General features: G+C 41.9%; 1 protein-coding gene across 3 annotated transcripts in view; it reads left to right on the forward strand.

Annotated features, from left to right (window-relative positions):
• Esrp1 (epithelial splicing regulatory protein 1) overlaps nucleotides 1–12,302 on the forward strand; it is a 69,139-nt gene that overhangs the window by 44,190 nt on the left and 12,647 nt on the right. For all 3 annotated transcript variants that reach the window (XM_069991084.1, XM_069991082.1, XM_069991083.1), the window contains exon 14: nucleotides 10,362–10,512. In XM_069991084.1, the coding sequence (XP_069847185.1) occupies nucleotides 10,362–10,512 (151 nt within the window). The remainder of the gene's footprint in view (nucleotides 1–10,361; nucleotides 10,513–12,302) is intronic.

Raw genomic sequence — 12,302 nt, forward strand, 5'->3', positions numbered from 1 at the left:
GTGTTTGTGGTGCTGAGGAATCGACCCCAGGACCTCATGCATAGAAGGCAAGCACTCTACCACTAAGCTATCTTCCCAGCCCATGACCTTAATTCTTAAAACGAATCCCTGCCAGTCTGAATGTATCACTGTCATAACAGCATCTTAAAGAACCAGTGAAATGAAAGTAGAAATCTTTCAGATAGTTTCCTTTTCTCCTTAAGGACCTCATGGTCATCTCCCCCATAGAAAGGACCAGTGTTCGGAGGTATAGCCAAGACAGAGAAGAATTAGAAAAACAATCCATTCATGGGCCCCTGTTTGTCATTCCTCCTCAAACTTGCTCTTTTCTCCTTATATTTTTCTTTTCCTGTCTTGCTTTGTTTTTTCCTTCGCTTTTCTCATTCCTCTGTTCTCTCTTTTCTTTTTTCTCCCCATTCTCTCCTTTTCCCTTTCATTTCTTCTCATGCTTCAGCGTCCCAAGTGCTAGCATTATAGACAGGTATTACAATGCCCAGCTTTTTTATTATTATTATTATTGTAACCAAGTTCCTCTTTTACTCCTCACTCTTAGAAAAGGCTGTTCTTTGTACCAATGTTATAGCACAATTGAGAAATGCCATAGTAATACATAAAAATGTTAAGATAAATGTTTCTTATGTGTCACCTTATCTTTTGAATAACTAGGTAATAACAAAGTAACAGCTCAAGCCAGCAAAGGGAAGAAGCAAAGTTTAATTATTTTCATGATTTATTTGCATGCTTATATGACAGGTGTGTAGTAAGGAAAAAAAACTTTTCTTGGAATAACCATTTCTTACAAAATCTGCTTTTGTGTTTGCCTTGTGAGTATTATATAGGTATAATAAATAACATTGATGCTTTTGCATTGTTTGTTTACCATGTAATGGTATTATGTTCCATTTTGGAACTCTTTCCAACTGATCAGAAAAATTTTCAAGCATCTGAAAGATACCTGCATTTTCTATTTTAATCCTTAATCCATCCTGTTCGTTTGTTTTTATAGCTGAGTTTTTATAAAGATTGATATAGTTTCACCTCAGTTTTCAGGAAGCTGTCCCGACACCCTTTAGTGCTGGGAGCCAATGTAGAACCTTGCACATGTTAGGCAAGTATTCTACCATTAAGCTGTCTCTCTTCTGGCCTTTTATATGCACTTTTTTTCTTCTCCTGTTGGTTGTGGGACTTGAACTTTGGGCGTGGGCACTGTCCCTGAACTCTTCAGTTCAAGGCAAGCACTCTACCACTTGAGCCACAGATCCAGTTCCGGTTTTCTGGTGGTTAATTGGTAATAAGAGTCTCACAGATGGGCTGGGAAGTGGTAGAGCGCTTGCCTTGTATGCATGAGGCCCTGGGTTTGATTCCTCAGCACCACATAAGCAAAAAGAAAAAAGGTGGAAGTGGTGCTGTGGCTCAAGTGGTAGAGCGCTAGCCTTGAGCTGAAGAGCTAAGGGACAGCGCTCAGGCCCAGAGTTTAGGCCCCATGAGCAGACCCAAAAAAAAAAGTCTCTCACAGATTTTCTTGCCTGGGATGGCTTTGAACTGTGATCCTCAGATGGCAGCCTCTTGAGTAGCTAGGATCACAGGTGTGAGCCACCAGTGTCTGGCTGCACTTTGTGTTTTTTTGTGTGTGGGTTGTGTGTGTGTGTGTGTGTGTGTGTGTGTGTGTGTGTGTGTGTGTGTGTGTGTGTGTGTGTGTGTGTGTGTGTGTATGTGTGTGTGTGTGTGTGTGTGTGTGTGTGTGTGTGGTGGCTGCACTGTGTGTGTGTGTGTGTGTGTGTGTGTGTGTGTGTGTGTGGTTTTTGCCAGTCCTAAGGCTTGAACTCTGGGCCTGGGTGCTGTCTCAGAGCTGCTTTTTGCTCAAAAAAAACAGGCATTGGGCTAGGAAGTTGGCTCAGTGGTAGAGTGCTTGCCTCGCTAGCATGAGCCCTGGGTTCAATTCCTCAGTACCATATAAGCAGAAAAAAGCCGGAAGTGGTGTTGTGGCGCAGTGGTAGAGCGCTAGCCTTGAGCTGAAGAGCTGAGGGACAGTGCCCAAAGTTCAGGCCCCACAACTGTCAAAAAAAAAAAAAAATTTCAGGCATGAGCCACTGGCGCCCAGTTGTTAGCCGCTTTTAATGAATGACAGAGATGCAATATACACTTCCGTAGCGTATCCCAATAGACATATTTGGGAACCAGTTCCCCTTGAAATGTTTTGTGATAGGAGTACTGTATTTCTGTGGCTGTCTCATGGTATATCTTTGTTGTTAGAGACTGCGGAGATTAACCTGAAACTCCTAGACTCCAGTAGTTCTCTTATCTCAGCCTCCAAGCTGTTGTACCACTGCACCAAGCACCAGTGCTCATGCCTGTAAGTCTAGCTACTCAGGGGGCTGAGATCAAAGGATTGAAGTTTGAAGCCAGCCTGGGGCAAGAAAGTCCCTGAAACTCTTTTTTTTTTTTTTTTTTGGTCGGTCGTGGGGCTTGAACTCTGGGCCTGGGCGCTGTCCCTCAGCTCTTCAGCTCAAGGCGAGCGCTCTACCACTTGAGCTACAGCGCCACGTCCGGTTTTCTGGTGGTTTATTGGAGATAGGAGTCTCACGGTCTTTCCTGCCCGGGCTGGCTTTGAACCAAGATCCTCAGATCTCAGCCTCCTGAGTAGCTAGGATTACAGGCGTGAGCCACCAGCGCCTGGCCCCTGAAACTCTTATCTCCAATTAAGTACCAAAAAAACCAGAAGTAGAACTAGGGCTCAAGTGAAAAGAAAAAAAAAAAAACCTCAGAGACAGTGCCCAAGTCATGAGTTCTAGCCCCAGGATGAACACAACCCCCCTGCCTCCTCCCCCTCCCCCCCCCGCCCCCCCGCAAAAAAATAGTATTTTGCCAATCTTTATGTATTTCCTTGGGTTTTCCTGCTATTGTCTCTACCCCTCCCCTGAGCAATCTGACAGACCAAACACCTGTAAGTTTGGTAATTAACTACTCTGTCAACTAACTCCTTTTGTGTAAAACATCCTTTTTAAAAGAACTTAACTAAAGGGCTGGGATGTAGCTCAGTGGCAAAGCGCTTGCCTAGCAAGTGCAACATCCTGGGTTCGAAAAAAAAGACAAAAAAATACAGTTCAAAAAAAAAAAAGAACTTAACTAAAATACATGACAGCCTTGGAAACAGCTTATGTTATTGGTTTGGTCCTACTTACCAGCTTTTCTGTGTATATCTTTAAGAGATTATCCTGGTCCAAAAGAAACAACTGGCCACAGGAAGACTTGACATTCGTCTGTTAAAACAGCACCTTAATGATTTTATTAAGAAATGTTTTTTACTATGTGGTCTTTTTCAGATTTTATTTTTTATTTTAAAATTTCATCAAAATGGCAGTGTTAGAAAGGTTTTTTTGTGCTGGGCGCTGGTGGCTCATGCCTGTAATTCTAGCTACCTAGGAGGCTGAGATCTGAGGATCTTGGTTCAAAGCCAGCCCAGGCAGGAGAGACCGTGAGACTCCTATCTCCAATAAACCACCAGAAAACTGGAAGTGGCGCTGTAGCTCAAGTGGTAGAGCACTCGCCTTGAGCTGAAGAGCTGAGGGACAGCACCCAGGCCCAGAGTTCAAGCCCCACGACCGACCAAAAAAAAAAAAAAAAAAGAAAATAGAAAGGTTTTTTTGTTTGGTTGGTTATATTTTTGGTTAGTTCCAGTACTAGGGCTTGACCTCAGGACTCCCTACTTGGCTTCATAGCTCAAAATTGGCACTCTATCATGTGAGCCACACTTCCTCTTCTTGCTTTTTTTTTTTTTTTTTTGGTCGGTTGTGGGGCTTGAACTTGGCTTGGGCACTGTCCCTGCACTCTTCAGCTCAAGGCAAGTGCTCGACCACTTGAGCCACAGCACCACTTCTGGTTTTCTAGTGGTTTATTGGAGATAAGAGTCTCATGGTCTTTCCTGCCCAGGCTGGCTTTGAACAGTGATCCTCAGATCTCAGCCTCCTGAGTAGCTAGGATTATAGGCGTGAGCCACCAGCACCCGACACTTCTGGCTTTTTGATAGTTTATTGGAGCTAAGAGCCTCAGAAATTTCTCTGCTTGAGCTGGCTTCAAATCATGATCCTCAGATCTCAGCCTCCTCAGTAGCTAGGATAATAGGTGTGAGCCACTGGTGACCAGCTCTGGGTTTTTTTCTTAAAATACTACATATCTTTTTTACAAGCCGGTCAGACAATCATTCCTTTGATCATTTTATACTTTTAGTCAAGCAACAAGAATACTTTTCCAAATTAAAAAAGTTGGCTTTGTATGTAAGGCTTTTTTTGTTTGTTTGTTTTTGATACTGGTATTTGAACCCCAGGCTTTGTGTTTGCTATGTACAAGCTCTACCATTTGAGAATGTCCTCAACTCAGCAATCCTTGTTAAGTAAGCAAGTCTGTCATGTTGTAAAGTTTAAAAAAAAATACTTTAACTGTAGTACAGGTTTCTTTTTGTATTTTGACATAATTCGAACAAATTTAAGCTTAATTCCTAAACTTTTTTTTCCAGTCCTGAGGCTTGAACTTAAGGTCTGGGTACTGTCCTGAGCTTTTTTGTTCAAGGGTAGTGCTCTACCACTTGAGCCACAGCACCACTCCTGGTGCTTGTGGTAGTTGTAGTACTGAGGAATTGAATCCAAGGCTTCATGCCTGCTAGGCAAGCACTCTACCATTAAGCCACATTCCCAGCCCTTAAACTTATTTTTAACAGTATATAAATTCTCTATTATGTAAAATTGTTTTGTGGAAGATTTATTCCCAACTCTTTTCATAGTCCTTGAACACTTAAGCTTTGTGCAAGTGGTATAAGGTTATGCTTGGAGGAGCTTGTTACATTTTGATATTATGTACACCTGAGAACATAATGGAACACTAGAATCTTAAAAGATATAGTAAAGGGGGGCTGGGAAGGTAGCTCAATGGTAGAGTGCTTGCCGAGCATACATGAGGCCCTGGGTTCGATTCCTCAGCACCACATAAGCAGAAAAAATAGCGCTATGGCTCAAGTGGTAGAGGACTAGCCTTGAGCTGAAGAGCTGAGGGACAGTGCCCAGGACCAGAGTTCAGGCACCACAACTGAACCCCCCCCCCAAAAAAAAATAAGATATAGTAAAGGTAAATACGGAATGCCCTAAATGCTGCGTGATTGGGTGCATGTCTGTAATCCCAGCACTGGGGAGGCTGAGGCAGGAACATCTTAAGAATAACCTCTGGTGTATCTTTTGAAAACCTGTTTCAAAAAAAGAACAAGATAGCCAGGCACCAGTGGCTCACGCCTGTAATCCTAGCTACTCAGGAGGCTGAGATCTGAGGATCGTGGTTCAAAGCCAGCCCAGGCAGGAAATTCCATGAGACTGATCTCCAATAAACCACCAGAAAAGTGGAAGTGGTGCTTTGGCTCAAGTGGTTGAGCACTTGCCTTGAGCTGAAGAGTGCAGGAACAGAGCCCAAGCCCAGAGTTCAAGCCCCACGACCGACCAAAAAAAAAAAAAAAAAAGAACAAACTCTCTCACACAAAGACCCCTGAGAAGAATTAACAGAACTGTAAGTCCAGAGAGCAAAAACATGAAATTAAGGAAAACTACTTAAAAGTTAACTTTCCTGAGATTGTTGATGTCAGATGAAAATTCAAAAGTTAATGTAGGTCAATGGTTAATGTAGGTCAATTTTAATTGAAAACCAAGTCCAGACTTTATACCTGTAAGGACTGAGTAATATTGTCACTTTTCAAGTATGTGACTTTTGTTACACTGGAGGTGTTATGAACTGTTAATTGAAAGGTTCTTTGTAGGGCTGGGAAGGTGGCTCAGTGGTAGAGCGCTTACCTTGCATGCATGAGGCGCTGGGTTCAATTCCTCAGCACCACATAAGCAGAAAAAAATTTTTTAAGAAGCCGGAAGTGGCGCTGTGGCTCAAGTGGTAGAGTGCTAGCCTTGAGCTGAAGAGCTGAGGGACAGCACCCAGGCCCAGAGTTCAGGCCCTACGACTGGACCCCAAAAAAAAGAAAGGTTCTTTGTAGTAATTTAAGGCAATGGGAAGCAGATTTCTTTCTGCAGGACTTCTCAAGCCTTCCACATGTTGATATGTTGTGACTCTATCCAGAGAGGAGAATATATTTCTTTCATGTACTGTTTACTTAACCTATTTCTCTAACAAGATAGATAGTGCTGGGCCTTCTCTAGAGAAATGGCAAATCCTCAAATTACAAATCCTGTCCTATCTTACTATCTTTATTTCCGGTGTTTACCTGATAGCATTAAAGAATATGATCAATACTATTGCAAGGTTGTATGAAGCTTTATTTTTTTTTAAATTTTTTGAATCTAGTCCTGGAGCTTGAATTTAGCTTGAGTTTAGGACCTGGACAACGTCTCTGAGATTCTTATGCTCAAGGCTAGGCTTCTACTAGTAGAACCACAGCTCCACTTTTGTGATTAATTGGAGGTAAGAGTCTCATGGACTTTCCTGCCTGGTTTAGCGTCAAACCATGATCCTCAGATCTCAGCTTCCTGAGTAGCTAGGATTACAGGTGTGAGCCATTGTTGCCCAGCCTAAAGCTTATTTTTGAGAGTATGTTTTGAGTGTGGTTATGTGGTGAGCATTTTGGGATCCAGTATGTTTATATATCTTCCTTTGTTCTGCACAGAATATTGTGTGATCTGACTCATTGTTTGATATAAAATTATATAAGATCTTGGGGGACATAGAGATAGGAATACCTATTTCAGTAGTATGTCATTTAAATCTTAGGCAGTTAAGTTGCTATTGCTGTAAATATAATAGGCTGTGAGCAAGTTAAATTGGAAAACATTAATTGCAAAAGAAAACTTCTTCCCTAACTTGGGGGGAGGAGGGAATACAGCTTTTGCATATGACAGTGTGTACCAAAACAAACCTACAGGGGAAATTAACACTGACAAAGTCTTTGACACAGTATTGCCTTGTTTTAGATCTGTTTGTTTTCCCCCAGTGCTACTGGGTTTAAACTCTGAGCTTCACACTTGTCAAGTAGACTGTGTGGCTGAGCCATGCCTCCAGCCCCATGCCCTCAACCCCAAGATCTGATTGCTAATGTGTTGTATGCTGTATACTGTGCCAGCCCAGAGCAATCTAAGCCTTCACAGCTGTGTTCCTTTGGCACTCTCCTAATTTAAATCTTTGGCACCTAACATGGGTATGTCATATCTATAATCCTAGATACTCAAGAGGCCGAGATCTGAACATCATAGTTTGAAGCCAGCTATGGCAGAAAAGTTCATTTGCTGTTTGTTTTTGTTTTTATGTTTTGGTTAATTGTGAGGCTTGAACTCAGGGTCTGGTTGCTGTCCCTGAGCTCTTTTGTGTGAGGTTAGCATTCCACTTTGAGCCACAGGGCCACTCCTGGTTTTCTGGTGGGGACTTTTCAGCCCAGGCTGTCTTTGAACTGTGAGCCTCAGATCTTAGCCTCCTGAGATCTGATTACAGGCGTGAGCCACTGGTGCCCCAGGGACTTTTTCATTTTTTGCCAATTCTGAGGCTTGAACTCAGGGCATGAGCATTGTTCCTGAGCTTCTTTTGCTCAAGGCTAGCACTCTACCACTTGAGCTACAGTGCCACTTCTAGCTTTTTCTATGTATGTGGTACTGAGGAATCAAACCCAGGGCTTCATGCATGCTAGGCAAGCACTGTACCACTAAGCCACATTTCCAGCCTGTTTATTTTTAATTTATTAAGAATAGGCTGTTGTAACTGGGTGCTGGTTGCGCATGCCTGTAATCTCAGCTACTTAGGAGGCTGAGATCTGAGGATCAGAGTTCAAAGCCAGCCGAGGCAGGAAAAGCTGTGAAACTATTTATCTCCAATAAGCCACCAGAAAACCGGAAGTGGTGCTGTGGCTCAAGTGATAAAGAGCTACCATGAGCTGAAGAGCAGGCCCAGAGTTCAAGCCCCATGACCAACAAAAAAAAAAAAAAAGGAAAGAAGAGAAAAGAAGGAAGGAAGGAAAAGAAAAGAGGAAGTGGCGCTGTGGCTCAAGCAGTAGAGCGCTTGCCTTGACCTTAAGAGTGCAGGGACTGCACCCAAGCCCAGAGTTCAAGCCCCACGACCAACCAAAACAAAAAAGGAAAGAAAGAAACAATAGGCTTTTAAAGTGGGTGCTGGTGGCTTATGCCTGTAATCCTTGCTACTCAGGAGACTGAGATGAGGATCGAGGTTCAAAGCCAGACTACAGGAAAAGTCTCTGAGACTCTTCTCTCCAATAAATCACCAGAAAACTGGAAATGGTGCTGTGGCTCAGGTGGTAGAACACTCACCTTGGGCTGAAGAGCTGAGGGATAGAGCCCAGGCTGAGTTCAAGTCCCATGACCAATAAAAAAAAAAAGCTTTTGCTGTAATCCTAGCTTCTCAGGAGGCTGAGATGAGATCTGTGAGTTATGGTTTGAAGCCAGTCCAAGCAAGAAAGTCCTTATGACTCAATAAAACACCAAAAAGGCTATAAGTAGAGCTGTGGCTCAAATGATAGAACACTATCCTGGAGCACTATAGCTCAGGGATAGCACCTAGGCCCTGAGTTCTAGCCCCAGGACCAGGAAAAAAAAAAGTAGAGCCTGGGACTCTATTTCTCAACTGGTAGAATGCCTGCATAGTAAGCAGGAGTCCTCAGTTCATATCTCAGTGATGAGGGAGCAGTGTGACCAGTACTTGGTACTAATGGCCAATTTTATTAGCTCATACGTTGTGATTATATATGATAGATAGCTGAAAGACTTTTATTGCCTTCCCTTATGTTTGCTTGTATTTGAAATGGGACAATTACTTAGAAAAAATGAATGGAAGGTCATAATCTTACGTTGGTAAGAAAGTGGCCTTTCAGTCAATAACTTTAACAAATCTTTCCATGTGTGTATGTATGTGCTTTATTTGTATACCACTCTCAACTTTGAACTTTCAGCTTGTTCGCTCACAGTGGTGCATTTGAGCCATGCCTGCAGTCTAGCATTCTGCTGGCTAATTTTTTTTAATTAATTAATTTTTTATTTTTTTGCCAGTCATGGTGCCCGAACTCTGAGCCTGGGCACTGTCCCTCAGCTCTTCAGCTCAAGGCTAGCGCTCTACCACTTGAGCCACAGCACCACTTCCAGCTTTTTCTGCTTATGTGGTGCTGGGGAATTGAACCCAGGGCCTCATGCATGCAAGGCAAGCCCTCTACCACTGAGCCACCTTCCCAGCCCCTCTGCTGGCTTATTGAAGATTGTTTTTTATTTTTTATTTTTTGTCTTGACTGGTTTTGAACAAAGATCCTCTAATCTCCTTTTTCTGAGTAGCTAAGATTATAATTGTCTGGCTACCAATAATAGTTTTAGAAAATACATTGGGTGGAGGCAAGTATGGAATTAAGTGTTAAACTATGTGGATCACTTGGTAATCTAACGGTGAAATTAAGGTGATCACTAGAATCACCACAAAAAATTAAGTGTTCACCTGGCTTGTGTTCTTTGGGAATAGTTGCTACAGATAATATCCCAAGGCCGTATTTATCAATCTTCCCTCCATGTTAACCGTTTATTATGCATCCCTTCCAGCTGTCCCTGCTCCCACATTGGGAAAATCATGTTGGAAGAGTTAACTCAAGGGTACTGTGTGCTTCTCTTCGCTGAATTCTTGGGCTATGTATTTGTTTTTATTTATAGTTAGAAATGTCCTTTTTAAAAAACAATTTAGATCTGGCTATTGTTACTTTTGGTTTCTGTTTATAGTTCCTGTGACTCTTTCGTACTCATGCCTTTTTATGCCTAGTATTCCTGACAATTAACCAGTTATCAATGAGCTGAGCTTTGAAGTGGTACTTTGTGGCTGAGTGACTAGGAAGCTTTATTCTCACCACCTCTCTGTTGTAAGAACAGAGAGATTGGGCTGGGAAGGTGGCTCAGTGGTAAAGCACTTGCCTTGCATGCATGAGGCCCTGGGTTCGATTCCTCAGCACAACATAAGCAAAAAAAAAGCCGGAAGTGGTGCTGTGGCTCAAGCAATAGAGCGCTAGCCTTGAGCTGAAGAGCTGAGGGACAGCGCCCAGGCCCAGAGTTCAGGCCCCACGATTGGAGGGGTCCTCCAAAAAAAAAAAAAAAACAAAAGAACACAAGAACAGAGAGATTTGGGGAAGTCCTGCATGTAATGGTGCTAACCTCACTCCCTCTGCAACCTCTGACTGGTATAAAATGTGAAACTACTACAGTATTCTCACTGTCCTAGGAAAGAGAGCTCAGAGAAGTAGAAGAAAGATCATCTTCACAAAGTCAGTTTCCTTAAGTAGCTAATTTTTAAAAAATGAATAAATATTCAACATTGTCTGTTGTGGTTCACTGTGCTTTCTCTTCCTTTAGTCCCCCAGGTTCGCCTAATAGTCTTGGCTACTTTCCTACAGCTGCTAATCTTAGCGGTGTTCCTCCGCAGCCTGGCACGGTGGTCAGAATGCAGGGCCTGGCCTACAATACTGGAGTGAAGGAAATTCTTAACTTCTTCCAAGGTTACCAGGTTAGTAGACTGAAGAAGAAAAATACTCAGTGCCCTTTTTATTGAATTCATTTGCCCTAAGAATGTAGCCAGGAAAGAAACTGATTTTCTGAAACTCTTGTATGTGCATGTGGTAATGGATTTGCTAATGGGTCCTTGTTGAGGGACATATATGAAATTGATCCTCTTGGTAGGATTCCAGACTTTTCAGCTGTTTTAATTGTTTTCACATAATCTTTTGATGTTTGTTGTTATTATTGTTTCGATACTTGTGTTGGTTTTGGAAAATGTTTTAGGACATCTAACAGTACAAGCATTTTCAACAGGAATACTAACTTAGAAAAGCATTTGTCCAGTATATACAATTTCCTGGGTTCTACCCCCAGACTTGCTAGTTTGTTTTTAAAAGTATTTTGTATTTACAAATCAAAGGTTTTGTCTCACCTAGAAAAGAGGGGGGAAAAAAGAACCACAAGTAAACATTACCTAATTCCTTTTTGTTGTTGTTGGTAGTGGTGGTTTTGTGTGTGTATGTGGTGCTAGTCCTGGGGCTTGAACCCCAGGCTTAAGCGCTGACCCTAAGCTGCTTTTGCTCAAGGCTAGTGCTCTACCACTTGAGTCACAGCTTTACTTACAGTTTTTATTTATTTTTTGCTTTTGCTCTTGGCAGTTGAGTAGCGATAAGAGTCGTAGACTTGACTTTCCTGTTTGGGCTGACTTTAAACTGCATTCCTCAGATCTCAACCTTCTAAGTAGCTAGTATTACAAGTGTGAGGCATCAGCACCCAGCAACATTACCTAATTCAATGGAGAGGCTTACTTGGGTCCTTAGAATGAGCTCTGAAGTATTTTATGACCCTCCTATGAAATTATTAATGCTAGTAAAGCTACATTTGCTTTGGTCAGTTACTTTCTACTATTGCTGCACCCCTCAACTGATGCATAACAAGCTAAAAAAATGGTACATTTTAAAATAAGATTTTTTAACAAGACAGTGAAAAATCTCTGCTAATTGCCAATTTGAGTAGATACTTTTTTTCCTTATATCAATTACCTAGCTTTTTTCCTTATATCAATTACCTACCTTTCTTACATCAGTTACCTGATACCAAAATTCCCTATCCCTCAATGTTGAAAAATAATCTGTATTCTTTCTATTGTCTTCCTTTTTCTACTGTTATGTCTGCTCTCTTCTTGGAGCTGAAGTTAGCTTGAGTCATTAACATTGAGATGTTCTAAAAAACATAGTGAAATCCTAAAACCACTGGAGCATTTGCAGCATAGTGTGTAAGAGCTGTGTCTGCCATTTCACAGTTAGAATGGACTAGGTTTATGAATTTTTTATTCATGAGTAGAGGGAGTATGGTCAATTAAAATTATCTCTACCTCTGTGTATCACCTTTACAATAAAAATTTAAGCAATAAAATTATCTCTGATGAAGCTAGTGCCCCAAACCTACTAAGTTTCTGTAATTGTCTTAAGGACGTTCAATATAAACAGAATATTTTCTGACAAGTGAAGAGAGTTGGTAGTACACTAATAGTACAAAGTTGAAGGTGGACAAGTTATTTTTTCTTTTTCTTTCTTTTTTTTTTTTTTGCTGGTCCTGGAGCTTGAACTCAGGGCCTGGGCTCTGTTTCTGAACCTCTCTGTTCTCAAGGCTAGCGCTCTACCACTTGAGTCACAGCACCACTTTTGGCTTTTTCTATTTATGTGGTACTGAGGAATTGAACCCAGGGCTTCATGCGTGCTAGCCAAGCAATCTACCAACTAAGCCACATTCTCAGCCCTTTCATTACTGCCCGACTTA

The sequence above is a fragment of the Dipodomys merriami genome, unplaced genomic scaffold, assembly GCF_024711535.1.
Source record: "Dipodomys merriami isolate MVZ:Mamm:240054 unplaced genomic scaffold, mDipMer1.0.p SCAF_4, whole genome shotgun sequence".
Lineage (NCBI taxonomy): Eukaryota > Metazoa > Chordata > Mammalia > Rodentia > Heteromyidae > Dipodomys > Dipodomys merriami.